Source organism: Leptonychotes weddellii, chromosome 4, assembly GCF_054177405.1.
Source record: "Leptonychotes weddellii isolate Sample4059 chromosome 4, ASM5417740v2, whole genome shotgun sequence".
Lineage (NCBI taxonomy): Eukaryota > Metazoa > Chordata > Mammalia > Carnivora > Phocidae > Leptonychotes > Leptonychotes weddellii.
The window spans coordinates 5,567,570-5,595,389 of record NC_138372.1 but is presented as its reverse complement, the minus strand read 5'-3'; the positions used below and the strand labels follow the sequence as shown (position 1 = coordinate 5,595,389).

The 27,820-nt window shown below is 38.9% G+C and overlaps 1 protein-coding gene across 9 annotated transcripts in view; it reads left to right on the top strand.

Annotated features, from left to right (window-relative positions):
* Positions 1-27,820, top strand: part of RERE (arginine-glutamic acid dipeptide repeats) — a 414,521-nt gene that overhangs the window by 251,452 nt on the left and 135,249 nt on the right. For 8 of the 9 annotated variants that reach the window (XM_081817442.1, XM_081817436.1, XM_081817441.1 and 5 more), the window contains one exon: positions 5,066-5,170. In XM_081817442.1, the coding sequence (XP_081673568.1) occupies positions 5,066-5,170 (105 nt within the window). Of the gene's footprint in view, positions 1-5,065; positions 5,171-19,333; positions 19,645-27,820 lie in introns of those variants that run through there. The other variant, XM_081817444.1, reaches the window with a different exon arrangement.

The following is a 27,820-nucleotide window of genomic DNA, read 5'->3' as shown; positions in this document are numbered from 1 at the left end:
GGGAAATAACTGAAATTAAATAAATTTTTAAAAACAACAGTAAAAATACAGTGTACTAGAATCTGTGGCATGTATTTAAAACACTGATCAAAAGAAGGCTAGTTACACTAAACACATCAATATAAATGAAAAAACAAACGATTGAGTTCCCAGCTTAAATGATAAAAAGAACAACAAATAAATCAAAAGGATGCAGTGATGTCCAGCTCAGCATATGTAGAAGAGATGCTTAAAACAGTTCCATTTGACAGTGGGGAGGCAGAGGCGTTGAAGTGGAAGCGACGTCAGTTGTCACACATACAGCAGCTATTTAGGAAACTATGTGGAGCCGTATTCTCAAAACACCGCACACGAGTCAAGATGAATCGGAGAAAGATAACCCCTGGGAAGGCAAGAGAAACAGAAGAATGAAAAACAGAAAAGAAACTTTAAAAAAACGTCTGTGCCTGTCATTAGTCAAATGGCTCACAGTTGACAAGATGCTGACTCTGTCTCAAGATCTTTTTTGTGCTCAGGCAAGGGTGATGACCAAAGCTGTGGGCAGGCCTGCTGCTCTAAGCATTCTATGCATTGCCTGTGCGCCTCGTTCCAAGTTTCTCTGAGGTTCGCACATGCCTGGGAATCTACAGAGACTTTCCCAGTTACGGATAGTTTCGATGGAATGAATTTCTGGGCCGTATTTCCATTTATATTCTCTCCTGTGTAAGGTGGTTCTTCTCCTGCTCCTTCATCCCCTTCAGATCGCCTCCTCCCACCAGTTGGGGCACTTGTCAAATGGTGCAGCGCTCAGGGTGGAGCTGTGGGGCACCACACCAGGGAGTACCAAGGTATACCAAAATGAGTCCAGCAGGAAGCTGTTGTTTCTGATGAATGAAAGGCCCCTTCAATAGTCGTATTTCTGTTAACAGTGAAGCATCCCATTAGAAATGGGGCGTATAGGACCTTGGAGGCTCTGAAATCAGATATTTCAGCACGGTAAGAGTGATGGCAATTTTCTCTTAACAGTCTCTCCTCCTTCGTTCCACAAGCAATGTCAAATAATGTACTGCTTTTGAGAGAGTAGATGAAAAGAGTGCTTTGGAGAAAAAAAATATTGAATGCTTAAAATGATACACACATGCTTTCTAAATGTAATCTCTAGTCTTTAAAATATAAGCTCTACTCTTCAGCAAGAGGTGATATGAAAGATATTTCAAAATGGATGCCAACCATAGTGGGCTTGCCTGCTCTATCTTCAGCTCCACTTAGTACTCAGGGCTACATACAGGATGGCTCATTAATTGCCAAGAACAGCAACTTTATTTTTTATTTTTTAAAAGAGATTTTATTTATTTATTTATTTATTTATTTATTTATTTATTTGAGAGAGAAAGAGCATGCGAGTGGAGGTAGAGGGGGAGGGGTAAGCAGACTGCATGCTGAGCATGGAGCCTGACGCAGGGCTCCATCTAAGGACCCGAGCTGAAACCAAGAGTCTGATGCTTAACCGACTGAGCCACCCGGGTGCCCCAAGAACAGAACTTTGAACAGCCATAGTTACCTGCTAGTGACTCTTGCTGTTTTATTTTCCCCTAATACTTTAAAAATACTTATACAGTAAAACACACATTTTAAGTTTATATTTTCACGAACTTTGATAAATTTGTTTGACCCTGAACACGGCGTGTCATATTCCCATCATCCCAGAAAGTTCTCTTAAGCTACTCTCCTCTTAAAACTTCCCACCCAGAAGCAACCATTATTCTGATTTCTCTCACCACAAATTACTTTTGCCTGTTCTAGAAATTCAGTCACTAGAAATGGAATCATACAGTATGTGCCTTTTGTGTGCCTGGCTACTTTTACTCAACATTTAATATTTAAGACTTTTTCTCCATGATGTGCTATGTATCAGTACTTCTTTCCTTTGTATTGTGAAGTATTTCATTTTACAAATATATAATGATATTTTACCCATTTCCTTATTGATGGACATTTGGATTGTTTCTAGGCTATTATGAATGAGAGCTATTATACAGCAAAAAAGCACAGAGAAGGAAGATAGAAATAAAAATAGAAATTAATGAAGGGAAAAACATTAAATCTAATTAATCGAATCCTTTAAAAATTTTAATATCATTAAAAGTGACATTATGACCAGTTGGGATTTATTCCAGTAATGCAAGGTAGGTTCACTATTAGAGACTCTACCAATATTGTATACCATATTGTTACATCTAAGGGGAAACAAAACCCCATATCTCTAAAGCAGTGATTATTTCTAAAGCTAGCATCATATTTAATAGTAATACCTGAGAGACATTTCCACCGAGATCAGGAACAAGGCAAGGGTGCCCATTATTTCCATTGCTTTCCGCATTGTGTGGGAGGGTCAGTGCAATTCAGGGTTAAGAAGGAGTAAAAAAAAGGGGTGCCTGGGTGGCTCAGATGGTTAAGCATCTGCCTTCGGCTCAGGTCGTGATCTCCGGGTCCTGGGATCGAACCCCACGTGGGGCTCCCAGTCAGCGAGGAGTCTGCTTCTCCCTCTCTCTCTGCCTCTCCCCCTGTTCGTGCTCTCTCTGTCTCTTGTCTCTGTTTCTCTTTCAAGTAAATAAATCTTTAAAAAAAATAAAGAGTAAACAAGATGTAAAACTATGTTTATTTGCAAACAACAGTTAATATACCTGGAAAACCTCAGAAAACCAATGATTAAACTATCAAATAATAAAGAATTTAGTCATGTAGCAGGATATAAAATTAACATACAAAAATCAGTACCTTTCGCATAACCAAATAGAAAGCAAATAGAGGACATAGTGGTAGATGAGATCATTCATTACAGCTTCATGGTCGTTTATCAGCTGATATGCTTCTGTTCCTGCTGCTTCTGGCTTTCCGTAAACCAGTTGTGTTGCTCTCCCCACGGAACATTTGGCAATGTCTTAGATATTTTTGATCGTAACAATGACGCGTGTGGTTGCAGTGTGGGGGTACTAGGGTTTAAAAAACCAACTCCAAAACCCAAAGTAAACCTCTTTGGAAGGGGGTACTAGGGATACTGCTGAGTGTAGGACAGCCCCTAACAAAAGTGAACTATTCAGTCCAAAGTGTCAGTAGTGCTGGGACTGAGAAACCGTTTCCTGAACAAAACATACCTGTCTTCCAGTGCCTGTGTTTAGAATTGTGGGTTGGTAGGGTTTCTGTACCTTTAGCTAATACATTGATAGGGTACACTTGAATGTAATGCTGAAGACTAATAAGAGAGGAATCACTTTCCTCCAGTTACAGACACTGATGGAAATAACTTGTTTTGTGTAGCACTTTGGCGTATAAAGTTTCATAGACTTCTTATTTGATCTCCTTAATATGAGGTGGGTATGATAGGTGTTCTTATCCCTGTTTAGCTGATGAAGGAACTTACCGATTTTTCTATGGGTTTCAGGGACTAAGTCACATCAGACTGATGGGTAGTTAGGTTCAGAGTGAGTGCATTGTTTGTTCATCTGTAAAAGTATCTTACCTGCTTTTTCTTCTCCAGAAGCTCATTTTAGTTCCAGCTACATACTAGAGATACGTCCTGGGCCTGCAAAGTTGATTCCTAGTCCATATTTCCCTTTAATTGTATCTTGTTACTTAGAAATCAGTGCTTCCAGTGGAACTTTCTGTGGTGTTGGAAATGTTACTTAAATCTGTGCTGTTCAGTATGGTAGCCACCAGCAACACGTGGCTATTTAAATTTACGTTAATTAAGATTAAATAAAATTTAAAATCCAGTTCTCTTCCGTTGGAGCAGACACATTTCAAGTGCTCAACAGCCCTGCATTATGTTATCAGTATTTCCCAAAGGAACTTCAATAAATCAAAAGCATCTTTGTTTCATTTTTAAAATGGAGGTTGAGCCCCATCTTAGTTAGCCTCTGCCCATTACTGAGGCTTAAACTCTGTGGAAAAGGAGGGTGCTTTTTAATTTCTTTATAGGAAGCAAATGAATATCATCCCCATGTTGCTATCCCTCAGCTAGTTTCTTTCTCTGACACCTTGGTCATTAGCTGGTGTGTATGTTGTTAATGTGCCAACTCATGGAGTCCTCATGGGAATGGAATGTCTGTTGAAGTGGTAGGAATTCATTCCCCTGGAAGCATCCCATGTGAGCTGCTGATGTGCTATTGATTCTCCAGTTCCATCTGCTATACTCACAGCCCTTAGCTTCCACTTGATGTTAAAGTTAACCTTCTGTGACCACCAAGGGAATTGCTTAAAGCCTCCCTGCCTCCTTGGGAACCCTGGAAATTCTCCCAACACCTGTGTGTGTTGTGTGTGTGTGTCTTTGTGTTTTAAGGAGTTTGGTCGTATTAGAGAGTTTTCAGCTATACTGCGGTTTAAGTTGTGTTGATAGATGAACCTGGAAATATTACTGCTCTTTTTATTGCAATATTTCTTTGAGAAGGTATTTTCCAACTTACTGTCATTTAACATGACCTGAAAATTCGGGAAGTGTGTGTTTATGTAATAGAGCCCGTCTATGTATTTAAAAAGTTAAAGTCTGTCAGTTTTAAGTTCCAAGTCATTTTATTCCTTGCACATTAAAAGAGAAGAAAAACATTTGACAGTTTTACATTCTGCCTATAGTAAAGTAAGAGGAAGAAAAGGCCCATTTTGCTTTGATGATTTAGAAAGGCTTTAGGCGGATTTTTTTGGTAAAGTAATTTAACTGTGGTTTAAATTTTTCCTGTCGGTTGTAGTTTAATATCCTTTCATCACAGCCCTGCCCTCAATTTACCTCTGTGGTTTAATTAATTCTAATCCATGACTAAAATGCTGAGGTAAATGCAGTTAAGTTGTGAAGTTGTAGGTTGACGCAGTCCTGAAACAAAAAAATACAACATTTGGACGTTTTCTTAGTTCTTTTGGGAACTCCTAGTTTTCTGAATTGGTAATTTTGGAGTCTGTAACCATATTCTGCATGTTTTTAGAGTAACGTGGATTTAGTTTTATCTTCCCCTGCCTCTGTCCCTCCAGTAGTGTTTCGGTTTGCAAAGCAGTTGACGGTAATACTAATGTATTTTTTATGCTTGTTTATTTTCAGAGGGAAGTGTAACATCTCCCATTTTTCTGACATATTTGCTGCTAGAGAGTTTAAAGCTCGAGTGGATTCATTTTTCTACATATTAGGCTACAACCCTGAGACAAGGTAAGTGAGTTACTTGGGCCCACTCAGTGAGAACTTTTGCTTTTCTCACGTGCATGTGTGCGTGTATGTGTGTTTACATATTTGGGTATATGCTAGTAAGATTTTAAAAAACCAACTCAAAAACCCAAAGTAAACCTCTTTGGAAGGTGTTCTAATTAATGTCTTTGGTGTCTAAAACAGCTTATTGTTTGCTCTTGATTTTATTACGAAAAGGAAAAGTGAGAAAATTTGGGTTTTGAGAGGGCAAGGCAAAGATGTACATTTAGTTGATCTGTGTTTTGAATTTAACTATGAATTGGCAGTTTATTACCCTACTGTACATTGTGTCAAGCCTTCCATGATACCATATTGAAAATTAGGACATTTTTTAAAAAAAGATTTTAATTTATTTATTTGACAGAGTGAGAGAGCACAAGCAGGGGGAATGTTACAGGGAGAGGGAGAAGCAGGCTCCCTGCCAAGCAGGGAGCCCGATGCGGGGCTTGATCACAGGACCCTGGATCATGACCTGAGCCAAAGACAGACGCTTAACCATCTGAGCCACCCAGATGCCCCGAAAATTAGGACATTTTTTGTTAAAGATTTTATTTATTTGAGAGAATGAGAGCGCATGTGTGTGTGTGCGCATGAGCCAGGGGGAAGGGCAGAGAGAGAGGGAGAAGCAGACTCCCCGCTGAGCAGAGAGCCCAATGCAGGGCTCAGTCCCAGGACCCTGGGATCATGACCTAAGCCGAAGGCAGACACTTAACTGACTGAGCCACCCAGGCACCCCTGAAAACACCTAGGACATTATGGAAAGTTTGTTGGTTAGTCATTTGTTTTATTTATTTAGTAAAACCTCAGAAACACTCAGAAATACCTTTAGTAAGATGACTGGTATGTGGGGCGCCTGGGTGGCTCAGTTGGTTAAGCGACTGCCTTCGGCTCAGGTCATGATCCTGGAGTCCCGGGATCGAGTCCCGCATCGGGCTCCCTGCTCAGCAGGGAGTCTGCTTCTCCCTCTGACCCTCCTCCCTCTTGTACTCTCTGTCTCTCATTCTCTCTCTCTCAAATAAATAAATAAAATCTTAAAAAAAAAAAAAAAAGATGACCGGTATGAGATGGATACATTCAGTTCTCAACCATCTGAGTAAGATCTATGTAACAGGTAGAATTATTACTTTTTAAGTGACAAACAATAGGATCAAAATAATTTAACAGAAAAAAATCTTTATGTCTGTAATAGATTGTAGTTTAACTTAGCACATGGAAGAACTTCTTTAAGAGTATGTGCATTCATTTTTATTCTGTATCAATCATGCAACTACAATGGATTAAGGATTTAAAAAGAAAAAGAATGTTAGCTGGTGATCACGTAGTCTGTGCTCAGGACATCCGAGACATAATCTACAGACATAAGGACTTAGAAAGATAGAGAAGCTGCTTGGCCAAAGGAAGGTAGTGGAAGAACTGCATTCAGTTCTTCAGGTGCAAGGTGGGTATTATTTTAGAGAAAACCTTTTCCTAGAGGATGCTGAGAAATTATATATAAAAATTAGAAGATTACTGTTCAGATAATCAATCTAGGGTTAATAAAAGGCAATATATTCTTTGTCACAATCCTAAGAGGCTGCCTAAAGCTCTGTTGGCACATACATATTAGTGTCTCTCTCTGTGTATGTTGTAGACAACAACTATAGGGCTAATAGTGTAATGAATGATCACCTGTTTTAAAAAAATTAAATTCAATTAACATATGTGTTACTGGTTTCAGAGGTAGAGGTCAGTGATTCATCAGTCTTATATAATATCCAGTGGTCACCTTTTTTTTTTTTTTTTTTTTTTTACTTTATTTCCTTTAGAAAACAGTAAATTTGAGCTTTTATTTTCTTTTTCAAAAGTATGCCCTGTTCCAGTGACAAAGAAGCTGATCAGTGATAGTATTTCAGAGCATCCTGTATTTCAAAATGTTTATTTTACATACGGATTTATTGACTGCCTGGTCATATCTTGGATTTCTGTCCTAGATACAAAGGAGTCCAGAATTTCAGTGATGCCACGTTGATTTAACTGTTTGATCAGTGGTTGTCACGTTGCACAAGTTAGATTGTGTCAGTGAATTGACTAAATAGCTTTTGTGTTTTAAATGTTTAGCTCTTGGGTTCATAAGAAGCAACCAAATAAATTTTTTACTTGTTTTGGTTATGTGTCTGTTTTTGCTGAATGCTTATTAAAAATGGTGTATTATATAACTTAACTGTGTAAATAGAGACTCGCACAAGTTCTGGTCTCATTTTTCAGTGGGTGTTGCTGTCAGTCATTCAGAGTGATTTTTCCCATTAGTTAGGTTTTAAAGTGTGGCTTAGATATGCAGTAGCAGGGTATCTGTCTCTCTTCTGAAAACAACACCGAGACATGCCCATGGCGGTGCGTCTATAGATTCTGCATCCTGAGTCACTGCTTTTTCAGCTTTGACTTCCTGGTGGCCATTTGTTCATTTCTGTGCTTGTGTTCTCCTTGTCCAGCTTGTGCTTTGATATGTTGTAGGTTTTTGAGGGGTGTTGGGTGAATTGAAATGAAAAAAAGAATGTCTACTTACAAGTGAAGCTTGTGGCAGATCTCACACCTCTCACAAAGTGAATGTAAAACTTTGCCCTGGCTCACCAGTTTCACCCTGAATACCACTTTATAACTCTGAAGTTCCCATAGTCGCTCAGATTGTCACAAGAGTGTGTGTAATTCAATAGGAGTGTAGAAAGACTCTACTTTCCCCACCTGGCTTGCACACAACCTAATCTTTAGAATGCTTGGACTTCATACCCTTGCAGAATTTACCTCTGTTTGTGTCATTGTTTCAAACCTGTGAGGGATGGGGTTGTGTGAAAAGCGGGCTTCTGGTGTATTCTCCCCCATTCGGAAGTCCTGGCTGCATGCTGCTCTGTGCTAACTCTCGGTGCCCTGAGTTGTTTGGAGAGGAAACGTCAAACTGTTCTGCACCTGTGAGACAGAGCATATAGGGCCAAGACCACTGCAAGTGACAGAACGGTGACTTTGATGACCGTTGCCCTCCCCGGAAATAACTCAGGAATGTTAGTCCAAGTGAGCAGTTGAGACTGAAGCTTGAGATGGGATTGCTTCTTTCTCATAGCACATTTTCTGATAGTAGTTAAAAGCTGATTTATGTAATTTTCCATAATTTATTTAGCATATTCACCTGCACTGAAAGTTTGGAATGGTTTTTCACATTTTTGCATACTTTTTTTAAAGCCCCAGTGTTTGGCTACTTTAAAAATTTTCCCCTAAAAAAGAATTTTTTCCTCCTAACCTGGTTATTATATTTCTGAACATTTCATCTTGTCAGAGACCTGACCTTTCCAGACTTCTTCTTTTTGATGGGATTACTTTATTGAACCATGTGTATGACAGGAAACAAGACTTTTCTATATTCTTTGGTACTTTGCTTTTAAAGTTCAGGGAGGGTAGATTTCTTGGTAATTGACATGGAATTTTTATTATTCTGAAATTCTGTATTTAATTCTGAAATCCTAAACTCAGTTCTGAAATCTGAAAGCTCTGAAAAATAAAAAAAAAATTTATGCTAAGTTTGGTGCTGAAGCTCATTGGATGGTCATACTTGGCCTGAACTGAGATGAGGCTATTTATATTCTTGAGTTAGTTCACTTTGGGTTGAGTGAGTTTGCACAATTTTTACTGCAAAAGTATCAGTGTGATAGGAGTAGGGGGCCATTGGTCAGACACTTCTGGGGTGTCACATAGTATATGGTATATGGCTCTGGTACTTTTCTAAACCTAAAAAATTCTGAATTCTAAAAATCTTCTGACCCTTAGGATCTTTGGTAAGGGATGGTGATACTGTATTCTTGCTAGCCATGACATTTAAGGAACAAAACTTACTTGAGTAAAAAATTTGGTGGCAGATGTTTCCAGCTTCAAATAGGATGCAAACGACAAGGGTCTGACTAATGAGAGAGGCCTGAATTTTGAACCCTTAGGTAATCAGGCTTTGCTTCTGGAGTTTGTTTTGACATTTCTGCACTCAGGGAGTGTGTACTTAAGATTCACCCCAAATTTAATTCTGCAGTCAGCAGCCTACCCTGCAATATAATGTCATTATATTCTCATTTTGTCTGAAGGTTCTAATCCAAAATCTGGTTATAAAATAAAGTCAATAAATTTCAGCTCAAAAATCCTGATACATAAAGCCAGTTAGACCTTAGAGACATACGCACAGAGCACCAGTATTCTTGGCTGAACTAAAGGAGGTTGGCTTATAAAAAGAGATGATTATAATCTCTATTCATAGAGACATGGCTGCATTCATCTGCCTACTATCCTTAGTTGATTTTTTATTTATCCAGTATCTCATAGCCTTTAATCTGACTTCTTGATCTTTTTGTTAAGACTTGACTCCCCTCATGGACCAGGCAGCCTGGGTTCTGACTGTGGGCTGTCACTTCATCTTTGTGTCCAGGGCTAAGGCTGGTACTTCCTGGACTCTGTTTCTACCTCAATAAAATGGGGGTGGCACAAGCTATCCTGTTGGTTGCTTGTGTAAACTGTCAGGTTTTTTGTTGCTTCTTGGGAATTGCAAAAAGAATTATAAATTTGGTTGAAAAATATCAAAGTTTGTTTTTTAACCCCATAAAATGTTAAGTCCAAAAGCAAAACATACACTACTTCCTAAGATGTCTTGATTCTACCAAGTAGACCATTAACCATCTGGTTGATTGTGCTGACATATGGAAATCTGAACACTGGGGATTTTTGACTCTGCTTAGAATATTGATTATAAAATTCATTTTGAAAATATGCAGTTACTAAAAATGAAAGATAAATTTCTTGCCTCTAATGAAACTGACATGACAATTATAATGAATATGTAAGTGGTATTAATGTGAAACAATATACATTTCTATGGTCAGAATATTTCAGTGAAAAATTTGAGAGAACCAAAATTGAACAAAAATTTTTTAAAGATTTTATTTTTTGAGCGAAGCGCAGAAGCGGGGGAGCCGCAGAGGGAGAGGGAGAAGCAAGCTCCTCACTGAGCAGGGAGCCTGACGATGCAGGGCTCCATTCCAGGATCCTGGGATCATGACTTGAGCTGAAGGCAGACGCTTAACCGACTGAGCCACCCAGGCGCCCTGAAAAAAAATTTTTATTGAGAAAGAGATCTGAGCTTTTTATAGTAAATGAACCTGTCCCCCTATATAGCATGTAGGTGGTATTGAATTTTTGGATGTCCTTTTCCTCAGCTTCCTTCGCATCCCCTCACCTCAGCAGCTTCAGTCTACTGGCCAGTACCAGTATACTTTCTGGCCCTTTCTGGGTTTATGTTTCATTCCTTTGAAAAGTTCTCCTAAACTTCTTGCCTCAGGCCAGTGAGTTAGGAGGGGAAGGGGAGGGGAAGGGAGTAATGGTCGAGTCTCAGCAAGAATGAAAGATTTTGGTAGTGGCCATTTGAAAGGAGATGTTTACTTTTAAATTATAAAACACGAATTTTCCCAGGAACCAGTCCATTTGTTTCCCCTTGCTAGATACGGGGTTTTTTTTAGGTCACTAAAGTGCAGGTAGGGGTAGTGAAGAGAACATATAAAATGTAGCATTTTGTATTGATGGTCACTGATCTGTTGCTCCTCCCCCACCCCCACCCCATACTGTCTTATAAAAGTGTTGATCTCTTCAGAGACTTGCTCTGTAGCATGAAACATCTGATTGTATTTTTTGTTTCTTTGCTTAGTGAAAGTGAGTCTTCTCTTGCTAGTCAGATGGAAAACAAGTTGAGAGCTCAAATCTCATCCAGGAGAGAATGTCTGTGATCAATCACCTGTGCCTTTTCCGCTTTTCTTTTTCTGAGGAGTTTTAAAGCAATATTGAAGCTTAAGGATTACTGCCATTATATTTAGCAGCAATCATAAACTGAGGCACTTGCAAGGACTTATAAATAATCTCTCCCCAACTGACAGTGGTCATGATGTTACTAATAATAGCTACAGTTAGTGAGGCCTATTGTGCCTAGCGCTACTCTTGAGTTTTACTTGCATAATTCATTGATTTCACTTTGTTTTGAAGCAGTCTCAGTCTTATAGAATAGCTGTAAGTATAGTAGAGGACCTTTTCTAACTGAACCAATTAAAAGTATGCTGTCACCACGAGGCTCTACCACACTCTAATACGTGGGGGTATTCCTTAGGAGCAAGGGCATTTTCTTACATGACCACGATACAGGCCTCCAGCTCAAGAGATTAACATTCAAATATTGCCATGGCATTTGCAGACCCAACTCAGATTTTATCAGTTTTCCCAGTAAAGACTTTTATAGTAAAAGGAGCCAGTTTGATGGATTCAGTTGTCTTCAGCTGATCAGTCAGTCTGGAACAGTTTCTCAGTTTTTCTTTCACTTCATGACCTTGGTACTTTTGAAGATTATAGGGTATTTTGTAGACTGTCTCTCAGTTTACATTTATGATGTTTCCTTATTAGATTTAGGTGATGTATCTTTGACAGGGATAGCACAGAAGTCATGTCTTCTTTTTTTCTACATCCTTTCATAATTTTTGTCTCATGGCTGGTAATGTTTACTTTAATCAGTTGAATAAGGTGCTGTTTGCCAGACTTTGCAATTGTAGAATTTCTCTTTTTCCTTTGATAATTATTGACCATTTTGTGGAAGGTTGCTTTGAGACTATGTATAAATAGCCTCTTCCCATGAAACTTTCATTTTATTCATTTATTTACACTAGGTGGATTAATGGCTTCCTATTTTATTCAGTTGTTTATATAATCTCTTACTATCATTATTCATTTTTAGGTCAAATTGTCCTAGATTTTGGAGAATGATACCTAGGTGTGGTCATTACTTCCTGTCACTGCTGTCAGGCCTCTGAGTAAACAGCTAGGGTGTGTCAGGTGGGGGAGGGAGGAGGAAAGCAGGGGGAAAAGGAGGTATGCAAACTTTTACAACTATATTTCTGTATCAGTGTGTGTGCGTCCATGCATTCATACCAAATTTTCCACATCTAATCCAATACCATAGGGTTCCTTCTAGTTTTTTTCCTTATTTGTAATTCTCATCTTTAAGAGTCAGAAACCATATTTCATAATCCTTAATATCTTTACTTCAGTTTTGTATCACTGACTCTGCTCTCTCCCACACATGGATGGGTTTTGGTATCTTGAACTGTATCTTTAGTAGATTTAGCATTTGGTATTTCTTAAGAAAGTGTGATCTCAAGGAATCAAATTGTAACATCTTCTTTTCAGGGCCCACGGGAGAACAACTACTACTTGCTCACAGTCAATACTTACTCCATGCTTGATTGTTTAGTTCCCATAAAAGCTCAGTGAGGTTGGCATTACCTTTATTTTACAAATGAGAAAATTGGTGTTATATTAAAGAATTGCCTAAGGCATACAGTTACTAAACAGGAAACCCCAAGCCTATTTGACTCAAAGCCTGTGTTCTTAACATTGATGATTTTATCATAGATTGACTCATACCACCTCATTTTCTTCTGGCTGTGTTGGAAAATAACTTGAAGCTTTTCTAATGAGGAGAAAGATATGTGCTCACTAGAAAATAACTTGACAAGTACAAAAGTTAAGCAAACTGAAATGATATATAATTGTATAATCCATGTTTGTGTTTTTCCCCTTCAGTTTACACCTATGTGCATGTGTATATAGGTGTATGTGTATGTATTAAGATTATAATTAAAATATTGTTTACACATAATATACATATGATCATGCATTCCTTTATTCATTTTCTTTTATTATGAACATAGTACCATGTCATTAAACATTTTGCACAAACATTTGTGATGAGCATCTTATCTACCATCGTGTGGATGTCTCATAATTATCTGTTCCCATCTTGTTGAACATTTATGGTTTTCCAGTATTTGGTTATTCTAAATAACATTGTGACCATCTTTTTTCAATAAATCTTTATATGCTTCAGCTGAAAGGTAACAATGTAGATCTCCTTTATTTCAGTTAATTTGGATTTCATACATTTCAAAATCTACTTCTGTTTTAGTGAAGTTGTCCATCACAGCTCATGGTGTTTGTATAGCTTTTGAGGACAAGAAGCTGGAACTAGGTATAAATAATTTTTTGTTTGCTTTTCCTCTGCCATCACATTCGAACTCTTACAATGTTTATGTCAGATGGCAAGTGTTGGAAACGGTTGAGAGGACATGTATATTTGGAAACACAGCCCTACTGAGGATATAAGAACTTTTTTTTAAATATAAGAACTTTAATAAGATAGGACAAAAAAATCAGATTTGATAATTTCAAAAGCCCTTTGCCAGTAAACATCTACCAGTGTTGAATAAAATATGACAGAACTTTTAAATGGAGAGCTGAGCTTGCACGAATTAAGAGAAACTGTCAAGTAAAGCATTAAGCTGATCATCAGCCCATGATGAGAGGAGGTTGGGTTAGTTACTGTCTCCTTAACCAAAGGGTCTTGCCTTTAACACCCACCAGGTATAGGAGATGGGGTCTTGATCTCAGGGGCTTAGGGAGTTGGAACTGAGAGCCCTCTACCAAGTTAGGACCATCAAAGGTCTGTTCTTCAGTGAAAGGGTGGGCTAGGTGATATATCCAGAATTAGAGGGAAATGATAGAGAAACCTATTTGGGACTGGGACTCTAAGCACAGAAAAGAAGAAGAGGGAGGAATAGAGGGAGAATTTCCCTTATAATTCATAACTTTGGGCTTTGCCCCCATGACAGTTGGGACATGAATTTACATTCTTGAAAAATATGAGAACTCTAGGATGAGAAGATAATGTAAAAAGTGGTCTTGGGCCATTGAGCCTCCAACAGGCATATTCTCATTCAAGAACTTGTAGGATATATACAGATAATATATCTTTGAATGCCAAATGCACTGTTAAAAATTACAAAATGTTGGAAGAAACCATGTGCCATCAACTTGAGTCAGATAAACGGTAAGATATACACCTGAGAACTTCAACACTAGAACTATCAGAGAGAGACTATATAATAGACTGAAACAAAATAGAACCTTTATTTCCCTCCCATGTAAGCAGAGTTTGAGAAGAAGCAATCCTAGGTGGATGTGGGGCTCCACAACCATCAGGGACCTATCCTTAACTTCAACTTTTACCTCGTACTCAGGGTGTCAGTTGAATGGTAGCCGTGACATCCAGATTTCAGGCTGGAAGGAGGAAGTGGGTAAAAAAATGCATGCCTTTTCTCCTTTAAAGGCATTTTCACAATTTGTACAGGACATTTCTTTTTCTTCTCATTAGACCAAAAATAATTAAAAAATTAGACTGTGGCTTTATAAGTAAACTTTACCAGTGTTCCAGGGAATAGAGAAAGATGGAGTAGGTTCCCTGTGTCATTTTATGAAGCTAGTTAAACCTTTATACAAAACCAGATTAAAAAGTAAAATTTATAGGTCAGTCTTACTTAGGAACATGCATGTAAGATGTTTAAATAAAATATTAGAAAATGGAATCTGGCAAGGCATGAAAAATCTACTTACTCAAGTTGGGTTTATAGAACACAAGACTGGTTTAAAAATTTATCTGTTAATATAGCTTACCACTTTAACATGATGAAGAAGAACTATATACTCATCTTGATGTTGAGAAAAACAGTTGTTGGAAGTCAACAACTAGTCCATGTTGGGGGAGGGGACTCTTACCAAAGTAACCATAGAATGAAGCTTCCCTGTTGTGACTGAATAATTAAACCGAAATCTACAACAAGCACTGTACTTAAAGGCAGAGTGTTAGAAGTATCGCTCTAAAATTAAAAAAAAAAAAAAAAAAAAAGAGTCCCATGTCCATTAGTACATGAAAATGTGTGAGAATTGGGGATGAAGAAATGAACCTTTGTAAAATGGTATAATAGTTTTTGCCATAGAAACTCTGAGAAAGCATGTGAACAGATAGTTAGAACTGATAGGATAAATCAGCATGTTTGTTGGAAATCAGAGCAGCATGTGTAACGCTCAGCTCCATTTCCACATTTCCACACACGAGGGACAATTAGAAAATAAAATTTAACCACACTGTTTCTAAATGCTTCCCTTCTCTTGATGTGAAGTTAGTACTCATTAAAAGTCAAACAGAATATCTTTTTTCCCAACAAGTGTTTTTCTCTAGAGTTGCCTGAATGTTAAGTTTTCCTTGCTTTTGCTTTACAATTTGTTGTTAGTAAATAAAACATTTTAAACATTTTTATATTTCTGGTAAGTAAAAACCTCTTTAAAACTTACAGTTCTTACTTTACATTTGATAAATTTTCTGCTCATGAAAAACTAAGTATGACAGTGGACAAAATAGTTTTTCAGTCAGTTTTTATGTAATAAACCTTTTTAATTTTAGAAAGAATCCATTAACATATTCATTTCACATTCTCAGCTCACTTTTAAATCTATTCAAAAATGTTAATCGTTCAAGTGTTGTTCACTAAGGGATGAATCAGGAGAGAGGAAGGTCTAAGATCCGGAGACAGTGTGGAAGTACTTGGGCTCACAGGACTTGGGGGAAGACCTAGCAGTAGAGGCCACAAAAGGAAGCACATGGGCAGCCTATGTGCCAATTGTGTGTGCATATCCCTGCAGGCACCCAGGTGGCAAGGAAATGGGGCAGGAATGAGGTCTAGGCAGATGGTCAGCAGCAGTAAGCAGACATCTAGTGGTCCAGACAACCGTGGAGAAAATAAGGCCCAGGTTTTAGGGGCTTGGAAGTACTGAGTAGAGTCAGAGGGTGGTCCTCAGTGTAAGATAGGGCTTGCTCAATGGAAACAGAGCCCATTTCTAGAATTGGAATTTATGTTAAAATGGCACATTGGCTTACTTAATTACCAAGCCACTAGGTTTCAGGGCTCCTCGATTTTCTCTGAGGAGGAGAACTGACCTCATATTCTGAGGTTGGATTGAACTCAAAGTTGGGTGTTAAGTGATTCAGTCTGGGGGTTAGAGCACGTGGAAGCAGGTAGCATGGCAGGTCACTCGTTGCCAGTCATGTGTCCAGTCTCCAGATTCCATGAGGACTGATGATTGAAGACTTACTAGTACAAGTAGGTGTTTTATATATATATATATATATGTGTGTGTGTGTGTGTGTGTGTGTGTATATTTAAAATTTTAAATATTTTATGTACATAACTCAAGAGTTTTGATGTTACTACATATAACTCCTATATATATCTTTTATCCAGTTCACCAGTTGTTAACATTTTGCAGTATTTGCTTAATTAATTTATTCTTACTGATTTTATTTTATGTATTATATATCTTTTTAACTGTATTACAGATTTACTTTATTATTTTTTTTTTTGCCGAGTTATTCTCTGTATTAACCATCTTTGCTTCATTTTTCTGTTTTCTTTCCCTGAACTATTTAGGAATGAATTACAGCATCAAACTTCTTTCTCCCTAAATATTTCAGTGTGTATTTCTCAAGAACAAGGACATTCTCTTACATAATCATGATATGGTTAGCAAAATCAGAAAAGGTGACATTGATATAATACCATTTAATCTAATATAGTCCATATTTAGCTATATATAGCATATTATATACAGCACTTTTCACAACATGTTTTTGGCTTTTTTTTCTTTTGTCATGGCATTAACATTTTTGATGAGTTAGAAGCCAGTTTTGTTGAATATCCTTCAGTTCAGGTTTGTTTGATGTTTCCTCATTTTTAGTCTTAGGCTTTGTTAGTTCTGCCAGGGAATGATTATCTAAGTGTTATTTTGCCCTTCTCAGTGCTTCAGATGTATTTTTTTTGAGGTACAAAAGAAGAGATTTGGGTGGTTCCAGTAAAGATGATTTTGATACTGTCCTTGCCCCCAAAGAGCTTATCATCCGTCAAGAGAGATGAGGCACCCCAGAAAAAGCTGACATGAGTTAGGGGGCAGCAAGAGGAGAACAGAGTTCTCTGAGGTTTCCTAGCTGTTCCCGGTATGGAGGTCTCTCCAGAGAGGCTCTGGCTGGGATTGTGCGTGACTGGGTGAATTCTCCACGCACAAGAGAAAACTGCAGAGTGAGGTGAGCCCTGGGGTGTACCACCACTGAGGAGAGACGGGGCTGGGGGTCTGCCCAAGTGGCATGCAGAGGACAGCTATGAGGTGAGTGGCAGGAAAGATGACCAAGAGGGTGTTGAAGGAGGCCTCAGCCACTGCGGGACCCAGTGTTTGGAGAAGAGGTCATAGGGTTTCATGGCTTGCCCTTAGTGTCACTCACGGTATTTGGTGGGACTAGAATTATAGTTTACACTTCTTGAATTGCTATCATAATAACCATTTTTATGCTATGTTTCATGGAACAGCTCCTGTGGTTTTTCAAAATAATGATGAATTTATTAAATTATTATTTTACATTGATTTCTCCAAGGGAGCATTTTCCATGTGATTCAGTAGTTTTGAAAAAATGCGCTTTTGAAGGAAATACTTTGATAGTCATAGTCGTGCTATTTGGCTTCTAGGCAATTCAATTGCTTCTGTTTTAGAGAGCCTTTTTCTTCAGACTGTTTCTGGTCTCACACGTCTGGGGACAGACTTTTCCCAATAGGGAAAGTGGTCTTCCAAGCTGTGGATACTTGGTTCAGGTGCTGGGTCAAAAGCAAAACTTACTTAAGTGTATTTGGCATTTCTCGTGTTGTATAAATGAAATTTTCAGTAAGATGAGAGTTTTTTAATCATAGTCTCAGAATTTAGTTTATTTGATAGCAAAAACAGGAGTACTAAGGAAATGGAATGGATTCCACATTTATTTTAGGACTCTTGAGGACATGGAGTACTCTCTTAAGCAGGTCTTTAATTTCTTCACACTCTGTTACATTTGTGGGAAACACAATCAGCACTGCTTTTTCCTACTCTGTCTTGTCCTTTATACATTTTCAGGAGTTTCATGGTCTTATTTTTCTTTTTTAATTGTAACTATAAGGAATCATACATAGAATCATCTCTTAGTTTGCAAATGGAAACACGCTTGCGTACACATACCAAACTAGGCTATCTTATGGGGTGGACAACCCACTTTGCCTTTTTGTTGGAGGTGGAGGTTGTGGGGAGAGGCATAGAGTGTGTGTTTTTAAAGATTTTAACAGAAAATGTCTTGGCTGGTGCTGTGGACAGTATGAATACTTCATAGTGCTCAGTATGACTAGCATGGCATGGCCTTGCTGACGTGGCTTTAGAAATCTTTTCTGATTAAATTTTAAATGAAGTTAGCTTCGTGGGCAATGCTATAAAGAATTGCCTAAACCTTTGAATCAGGAGATCTCAAATGAGATTTTTAGGTGCTTGAGTATCTGTGGCATGGTGTTCTTTGACCTCTTGATTTGGACTTTCCTGCCCTTGTTAGTGTTAGAAGTATGATTTTCAAGCTAGACATACCTGACTAGATTAGTATCTCTTTGGGAAATGTTTTTATTATTTAGGCAATTTTAGAGCTTTCTTATTTAAGAGAGATTAAGCTTTTTTCATAGAATACAGTATTCTTCAGATACTCTTTCTTTACTGTCTGTACTGCGTTTGTTTGTAGCTATGACAATACCCAGAACTCCACAGCTTTGCCAGAATTGTTTGTGTGGCTTTTTTCCCCAAATGTTTACAAAGTTTTCAAAACGAAATTTGTGGGGTTGTTCCCCTTAAGTAGCTACTACTGTGTTTATAAATGTGCTGTAGTTTCTGTTAATTAATCCTATGTATGGTCATATCTGTATCTTTTGATTCTATTCCTTCTTGAAGACCTTGCTATTTAAAACCACAATTAAGGGGCGCCTGGGTGGCGCAGTCATTAAGCGTCTGCCTTCAGCTCAGGTCATGATCTCAGGGTCCTGGGATGGAGCCCCGCATCGGGCTTTCTGCTTGGTGGGAAGCCTGCTTCTCCTTCTCCCACTCCCCCTGCTTGTGTTCCCTCTCTCGCTGTGTCTGTCTCTGTCAAATAAATAAATAAAATCTTAAAAAAGAAAATAAAACCACAATTAAAAAAAGACAAAACTTGCTGTTGTCTTGTCAGAGCAGGGCAGTTCTCTGAAGCCTCTCGATAGATGGTGTGGCTTGCCGAGTTCCCTGGTGTTGGCTGTCTCAGATCCCCTTTCTAAGGCCCCACTTCCCTGCACACTAGCTTGGTATGCAGGGAGAAGCTGCAGAGTCTGTTGGCTGGGCTTTATTTACGGAAACAGCAGGGTTGAGATTGATTGCGTTGAGAGACAGTGTATGGATGAGGGAGGGTCACAGCACATGCTCAGTCCTGTCAGTGTAAGGGGGAAGTTTCTGCGTTCTGCGTGAAGGCTTAGGTCATAGCACAAGCTCAGTGAAAGCTCTATGAGGTCTCTCAGACTGCATGTGCCTCCATTTTGAGTTGTTAGAGTAGAAAAGGGCAGAGTTTTAACAGTAAGTAGAGGTTCAGGGATACAGCTAGACTCACCAGAGCCTCTATTAGTCATGGATGATCCATTCAGCCCCTGCAGGTAGGCTATCTTCCTCTGGCCTCACCGAAACAGTGATGGTTTTTGCTGCTCTTTCTCACTTCTGAAGATGTTTATGAATCATTTCATCATTCATAGTGCATGTTCCTAAGAGCCTTTAATTCAGCCCTGGCTGGCCATGTAGGTGGTGTTGCGAAGCGTGAAATCAGAGCTAAGAATGGGGTCTGCCCGGAGATGCATTAGCAAATGGAGAACGTTGTGGATCCTGCTGTCCCTGTCCCTTTCCCCTTTCCCTTCCCCTTTCCTCTCTGGGTACAGCTTTAACCTGAGTCCTGCATGGATGCCTGGTGCTGAGCTTGTTTGCCTTCAGGCACCTGCAGAACAAACCTGCAGGCTGTTCTGGTGCTGTGTGGCTGATAGGGAATGACTGGGCCCAAGAGCAGCTCTGTTTGGATGTTTTAGGAAGGGTGGTAGGTGGGCAGCTATTGGTTGCTTTGAAGGTGGGTGGAACTTGTTTTGATTGAGAGCCTGTTTGCCAGAGCAAATTATATTTCTTGTGATCTGTTTCTGAAGTCTGAAGATGAAATAGTGTATACGTTTTGACGTATGCAGGAAGTAATTGTGGATCATGGTTGCAGCATTATCAGCTTAAAATGATTTTTTTAAAATAAATAAAAGATGATGTCACATCATTTTCTGTTGTTTCAAAAGGAAAGAGTCCATTCTTTTCAGAGTTTATGGGAAATGTCTTGACAATTAAGAAAAAAATTGTATGCAGTGACATTTGTGATAGAAGTTAAGGTTCCAGTTATTTTGTTTCTTTATTTGTTTTAGCAGAAGGTGGCATTTGTGGTATATGTGTATTTTGTTGTGTGACTTGTACATTCTGTAGGAGAGGAGTAAAAAGAGGAGTTGATGTTTGAGAAGGTGGAGGCACTGACCAGGCCAGATTCTGTGCCCACTGCTTGATGGGCCCTGCACTAGTCTTTTCTGTGATGGGGAGTTACACATTTTGTGTGTCCTCTTTGTATCCAGGGCTCAGACAGATGGCTCTTACCATGGTTAATGTAGGGAGCCAATCATAATACTCAGGTTTAAGACAAGTTCAGTTCTTACCCAAGTAGATGGTACCTGAAGTTGGCAAATTGTATTAGTTGTTACTGCTTGTTTCCTCTCTGCTTTTTTCTTCTGATGAAAGTTGGAAAAAATTTTGAAGTGACACTTAAGTTTTGTGCATTTGGGAGGTTGGAAGGTGGAAGCACATGATGTGCAAGAATGTGCAGCTGATAAGTGCTCATAGAATAGTGAGGAAATTCATGGGACGTTGGTGATACAGGGAGAGATTCTGAGCATAAACTCTTCATCGTGTAATATGAATGTGGAGCTGTGCGTGCTCACCTCTTGTCAGAGGAGGACCCTGATTTGGTGGAAAGTTGTAAGGAAGGCTAATGGTAAATTCTAGCCACGGACATATTACTGAAGTATCATCTGGCTTCCAGCAGGTTCAGTTTGGGGATTGTGATAAGGAGATGAATTTAGGACTAGTGCATTTATTACTAGTTTTAGTCTTGTTTTCCATTGATATGAGGGCTGTCTTCCCAATTATGATCACATTTATTTGAACATTGCATTTGGGGGTTTTGGGCAGTTTTTCCCCATACCGTGTAGTATTGCTTCTGGAACTTTTCTTAATTCACTCCATTTACAGTACTCTTCCTTTCTGCTTTTCTCTTGTAAGTCTAAAATTACCGTCTCTCCGGACAAGAGGATCTGGGCTCCGAGGCACTTAACACTCCAGACTTGTTTCAGAAAATCCTCATTTGAGTCAGGACCATACTTGTCTAGAAAACAGTTGTGGACTGCCTTTCTTTTCTAGGGCCTTTACTTCAACTTTTTTTTTTTTATATTTAGCAAACAAAGTGTGACTAGGAAGCTGTACTCATGAATCAGCTCTGGGCAGGTTCCTCCCGCTGGTCTGGCTAGCTGGCCTGGCCTAATACAAATGTGCCCTTGTGAGCTTGTATGCAGCCACCTGTTTAGATGGTGAGGACTTGTAGTGACCACTGCTGGCTGTTTAGAGTCAAATTTCTGTGTTTCAGATCAGGTAAAGTAAGTCACAAGCGCCGTTCCTTGTGTAGTGTGCATTTGTTCTGTATTTCCCCGTCTTGGGAAAATATTTTTGGAATGTTATTTGTTGACTAGCCATCTCTCGCTTTGGGGCTTCTGTGCTTGTCTGGTGGTGGCAGAGGTGAAGGAACAGCACATGGGACATTCTTCTCTTGGTCAGTGAAGTTGTCCAGGGTCTGCCCAGCTTGGACATTGGAAAGATGCTTGTTAGTTTCATTTTGGCTTATCGCTCCCCTCCTCTTGTACCTCAGAGTATCAGGAAATGTTGGTGAATATGGACAGCTTATGTTTCCAGAAGAACATAAAAGTAAAAGTTCACCAAAATATTATCCTTTACTAGCTTTTTTTGTCATTATATTAGAATCTTGAATCAGAATCCAAGGTTGAGGCTTACATTTAAAGGGTTCCTCTTATGTAAAACATAAATTTTTCAGAGCCTGTGAATCTGCTAATAACATAGCTCCAGTTTTGACCACGTCCTAAGTTCTTGTCTGATGTATTAGATTGGAAGACTCTGGTACACCTAAGACCTGATGTTTGCCATGTCTGTGATTTTCCAGTTGTTCATTGTTTCTGATCCTCTTTCCTTCTGAATTCATTTTTCATTTTCCACTTTACTTTTTGGTCATTAACTGAAATGAGCTATCTTTCTACCAGAGAAGCATTTATTCTAAAGCCATTAAAAAAAATGTCATCCAGAATGAGAGAGAAAATAGAAAATACAGGCTAAAGGGAGATTTGAAATAATGAAATTCACGAATTTGTGTGCATTCATGAGTCTCCTCCCAAACTGATGATCATCTGTATTGAGCAGTTTGTGACAGGGGAGGATACTGGTTCCTGCACATATCTTTAAAGCAGATCTGAAAGAAAATTAATCTATTCTTGTGTTGTATATTCTTGATACTTTGGTTCTAAGCTATAACAGCTCATTTTAATTCAATTAAGACAATTAGACATTATTTCTATCAAAGTTCTCTGAATTATACATTTATTTGTGGCCATTGGATTGTCTTCTGGGGTGTGGGCTACATCTGTGTTTGTAGCCTTAGTCTCTTTCAGAGTGCCTGCCAGATGGGCCTTTGGCATAAATATGTTGAATATGAGTGGCGTTTATTGTAAGAGAAAAGACTAGATTTAGAGTTAGATGGTATGGTTCAAATGCCACCTGATTAGTGACATTGCATGAGTTTCTTGGCTCCTCTGAATCTCCGTTTTCTCATGGGCCATATCTCCATATGACCAAATCTCCAATAAAATAAGTATAATTTCTCACAGTTGTTATAAAGATGGGGTGAAATCAGTATGAAACTGCTTGGCACTTAATTGCTCAGTGTATTATTGTTATTAATTCAAAGGCCAAGTCTACAGTCTCATATAAGTATGGTTATCTCAACAACATCTATAGTTTTTGGTCAGTCTGTTTAAGACAGTGTCAGGAGTTGTGTTGGGAATTATGGTAATTAAATTAGTGGCCAATATGTTTAACCACCATTTATTGATCTCCTTTCTTCTCTTGCCCTTTGGGTGTCTTTTATTTTTCTTTATATTTCCTGAAAAAAAAAATTTTTTTTTTAAGAAGCTTTACTCCCATGTCATATAAAATGTTCGGTGAGTTCAGCACTAAACGTTCTTTTCTTATCTCTCTGATGTGTGTGTGTGTGTGTGTGTGTGTGTGTGTGAATGCTGTGAAGGCTGTGTTCTTCCTCCCTGCCCTCACCTTTTCCCTCTCCTCCCCCCATACCCACACCATCACAGTGAAGAGGCATAACGCGATGGTCCTGTTTTTCATAGTATTTCCCAGAGACTTCCCACTGGGAACAAAGAGACATTCACACATGCATTGAAGACATACTTATAGTCCAATGGCCCTCTTTTTCTGGGGATGCTACATTTCTGTTTTCATAAAGTTTGATTTCAGTGTGCAGAAAGCTAGCAATATTTTTGGTCAGGAGATAAGCTTAATCTTCAAATATTGCTGCTTTATAAATTATTTCAATCACAGTGGGATTAAAATAATAAGTCTGTTTTCTAAATCATCATTTATGTATGTATAGCTTTGTGTTGGGCAGTGATTACCACTTTGAAATGAGAGCCTTTCTCATATGTTGTTAAAAAAAAATTTTTTTAAACCATTTTTTTCCTGACGTTACATACTTTGTATAAGAGGCCACATTTACTGCATCTTATTGTCAGCATGAAAATTCTTCTTGTTCCTCAGCCAATGCCTAAATTTTAGTTTTGGACTCTTACTTATATTTAGGGGGTACTCTGTGGAAGGAGAGCTACTTCTGTGGCCTGGACTCCTCCATAATTTACTTACTATGACCCCTTGAAAGAGCACCTTTATCTCCTCAGGCCTTGGTTCCTTCTATTAAGCTAGAAGATTAGATCACATGGTCTCTAAGGAACTTTCCATCAGAGAAAATGTAGAATATTATGATTCGGGATTTTGAAGACTTTCTGTCTTGACCTTTGTATTTGTGTATGAACTTGAAACATTAACTCTTTCATCTGTTGATGGATTCTCTCTCTCTCTCAATAAACCAAGATTCATTCAAAATATCCTTCCTGCTAGGCAGGAGGGCTAGCCTTCTATCACAGGTTACTTGATTTAATTTCATACCGAAGTGCTTAGTTGCTATCTATGGCTAAACAATAGTTGAATTAAAATATTGGAGTATACTTGTATGTAGTGTAAAATACTAGAATATAGTGAGTGCCAGTGGGCCCTTGGATATAATGGAGAGGTAAAAACAGACTTGGTTCCTTACTTGCATGGTGCTTTCAGTCTAAGGGCAGGACATTGAAGGAAATAATTACACAAAACAAATAAAAAGTCATGCAAAATAGATAAAAAATCACACCTGTGGTAAGAGTTGGGGAGAGGTAGGTGGTGCTTTGGGAACTCCTGGTAGGGGAGTTGGCTCCTGTTGCCGTCTGTTGCCGATATTTGGAGCTAAGAATAGCGGTGGCTACTGTGCCGCAGGACCGTGCTGCTGTCCCTCTCCCCCTCCCCCCACTCTCTCTCTCGGTCTCTAAAACAAATAAGTAAATCTTTAAAAAAAAATTTTGCTTTGGAAATGTATGTTCATGCTGAAATCTCAGAAACCCAGCATGCTATTCTAGATTTCCTTCTTACCATCCTTGTTTTCTCTCCTGCCCACAACCCTTCTTAAAAAAAGACTGATTCTGGGGGCGCCTGGTTGGCTCAGTCAGTTAAGCATCTGTCTTCGGCTCAGGTCGTGATCCTGGAGTTCCCAGATCGAGCCCCGTGTCCCCGCATCAAGCCTTGCGTTGGGCTCCCTGCTCAGCGGGATGTCTGTTTTCTTCCTCTGCGCCTCACCTGCTCATGCTCTTTCTCTCTCACAAATAAATAAAGTCTTTAAAAAAAAAAAAAGTGATTCTGATAAATTGCCTTTCAATTTTCCTAAAATTTGTTGTATTTCATTCTGGACCTACAGTCCATTTCTGTGATCACTTTCTGAATGAGCTAGTGAGTAGTAGAATTTCTGGAGTCTTCTTTGTATTGATTTCATGTCAGTCTTCCTGCTCAACTGAACACTTTATGGGAAAGGTAAAAATTACCTCTTCTCTGAGCCTTGTGATCTGAAGGAAAGGTAAAGGAAAATTGCATAGTGATTTCATTCATGCGTGACACCAGCCACAGAGAAGGGGTCCAACTGGAGAGTTACGCAGTCCCAGACTTTTGGGAATGGGCTGTAGGCCACACTGCTGTGATGTTCTGGGCTTGGATTGGGGACCAGGTCTGGGTTTAGGATGAGAACTCATGCCAGCTCCCTGTGACAGGGCTCTGTTCTACCAGCTCATGTCTTCTCCCCTGGATCCTGTGCTCTTGTCCCTCTTCTTCCCCTGTAGACCCAAGTCCTTGTCGTAAGCAATTACCACACTCTTTTAGAGCTATTTGGGTGTCTTGAGTGAATGTTCCTTCAGAGACACTTGCCTCTCCCAGCCTGCATCTGGCCAGCCGGCTCTCTCATCTCCTTTGCATGGATGCTTCTCCCTTTTTGATATTCAGTTACAGGCTTCCTGCCCCTTTCTGTCCATTCCCTGTTTACTTCTTAGACTAAAACGTTTCCATGGTAACAGGTTACTTTTCAAAGGGAACATCTTGTCATTTTATTTAATCCACTGCAGCTGAAGAGGACTGAAATATTAAGTTGTAGTTGCCATGGATACTGCTTTGTTACATGGATTTCTTTTGTATCAGATTTCATATACAATGTATCTATCTATCCTTCTTTCTTTCTTTCTTTCAATACTCAAGGAATAAACACAATGACTTGTCATTATTGTTGTAATTTGGCTTCTGGGACTGTATTTTCATAGTCCAAAGTGAAGATCTGTAGGATAATGGGGACTGAACCTCAGCTGTTTTGAAAAACATATATTATTTACATTAACCTCACAGAGAAATTCTTCCTTGCTGGTGAGGATGGTGTCAATTTTTTTTTTTCCTTTTTTTTTGGTAGTATGATTCACAGGGATGTCTCCGAAAGGATGACCTCAAACCAGAATCCTTAGTAAACACAGGGAAAAAAGAATTTATGTGACTTGAGTTAGTTCCTTGAATGTCCTTTCTCCTTAACTGTGGCATTCTTTCTTCTGTTACTTGTTCAGCTGTCTACAGTACATCTTAGGGGAATCTTTTGGCCATTTAATTAGCTTTTCTCATGTCTAGCTTTCGTCTCTCCAGTCTATCTGTAATACATCATTCAGTCAACCAATTCTTTAGACTTCTTAAAAACTTTTAATTTTTTAGATTCACGGGAAGGTGCAAGATACTACACACTGCTCCTATATGCCATTCACTCACTTCTCCCATTGTGTATAAGTCTAGTATAACATCAGAACCTGGATACAACATTAGTAAAATGTGTGTGTGCAGTCAGTCAGTGTAGCTTTATGTGACCAGCGCCATCGTCATGTCTGTTCTGTTGCCGTACAGACCTCTCACTCCCTCACCTCTCTACCCATCCCCCATTCCTAACACCTGGCAACCACTAATCTGTTCTGTTTCTATAATTTTGTTATTTTGGCAATGTTATATAAATTAGATGTTAACTTTGATAGGTTTTCTCATTTAAAAAAAATTTTTTTTTAGAGAGAGGGAGAGAGAATATGCACTTGCGAGGTGGGGGTGGGGCAGAGGGAGAAGGAGAGAGAGAATCTTAAGCAGGCTTCAGGCTCCACACTCAGTGCAGAGCCCAATTTGGGGGTTAATCTCCCGACCCTGAGATCATGACCTGAGCTAAAATCAAGAGTCGGACGCTTAACCAACTGAGCCACCCAGGTGCCCCTATAGGTTTTCTCTTTTAACATGATTTTCAAACTAAAAAGAAACTCTTTCTGATAATTCTGTCTTTGATGCTTGAAATGAAGATAAGGATATGGTTTCTCATACTTGTTCTATTTGTAATTATGTTATTTTGTTTCAGTAACTTAATCTCTCTGCCATGTAGGAGTTCTGACTTTGGAGTCAACTAAACTTGAGTTTGAATCCTGGTTTTTTCTTCCCACTTGTTAGCTGTGTAATCTTGGGCAGTTTCATAACTCTCTCTCATCTTCAGTTTCCTTGTCTGGATAAGTAATAATAGCACCTTCCTTATAGGGTCATCCTTAAGATTAGATAAGAAAATATGTGGAATTTGCTTAGCTTAAAATGCCTGGTACATAGTAAATGTTCACCATATATGTTTCTTAATATTAGAATTAGTACTGTCATTATTATCTATAACGTGGAGATACTGCTTCATAGGGTTGTCACAGAATAATGAAATCATATACCTGGCACAAATAGTACTTAGTAAGTGATAACTAGTATTATTATTTGGCTGGTGTTCGTAATGCAACTGCAGGATATCTGAATTTAAGATAATGTAGGTGAAAACCCTGAGGCAAGGACAAGGGTGTACATAGATTTGTCCTGCATTATCCTGGGACATGACTTCCATCTTTGGTTTCTTATTTTGTATGTGGTATCCTTTATCCGACCTCACTGGGATTTACACTGTCCTTGGTCTGGATTTTCCTTCCTTAATTGATGGCCATCCTGTTTTTGCCCAGACCT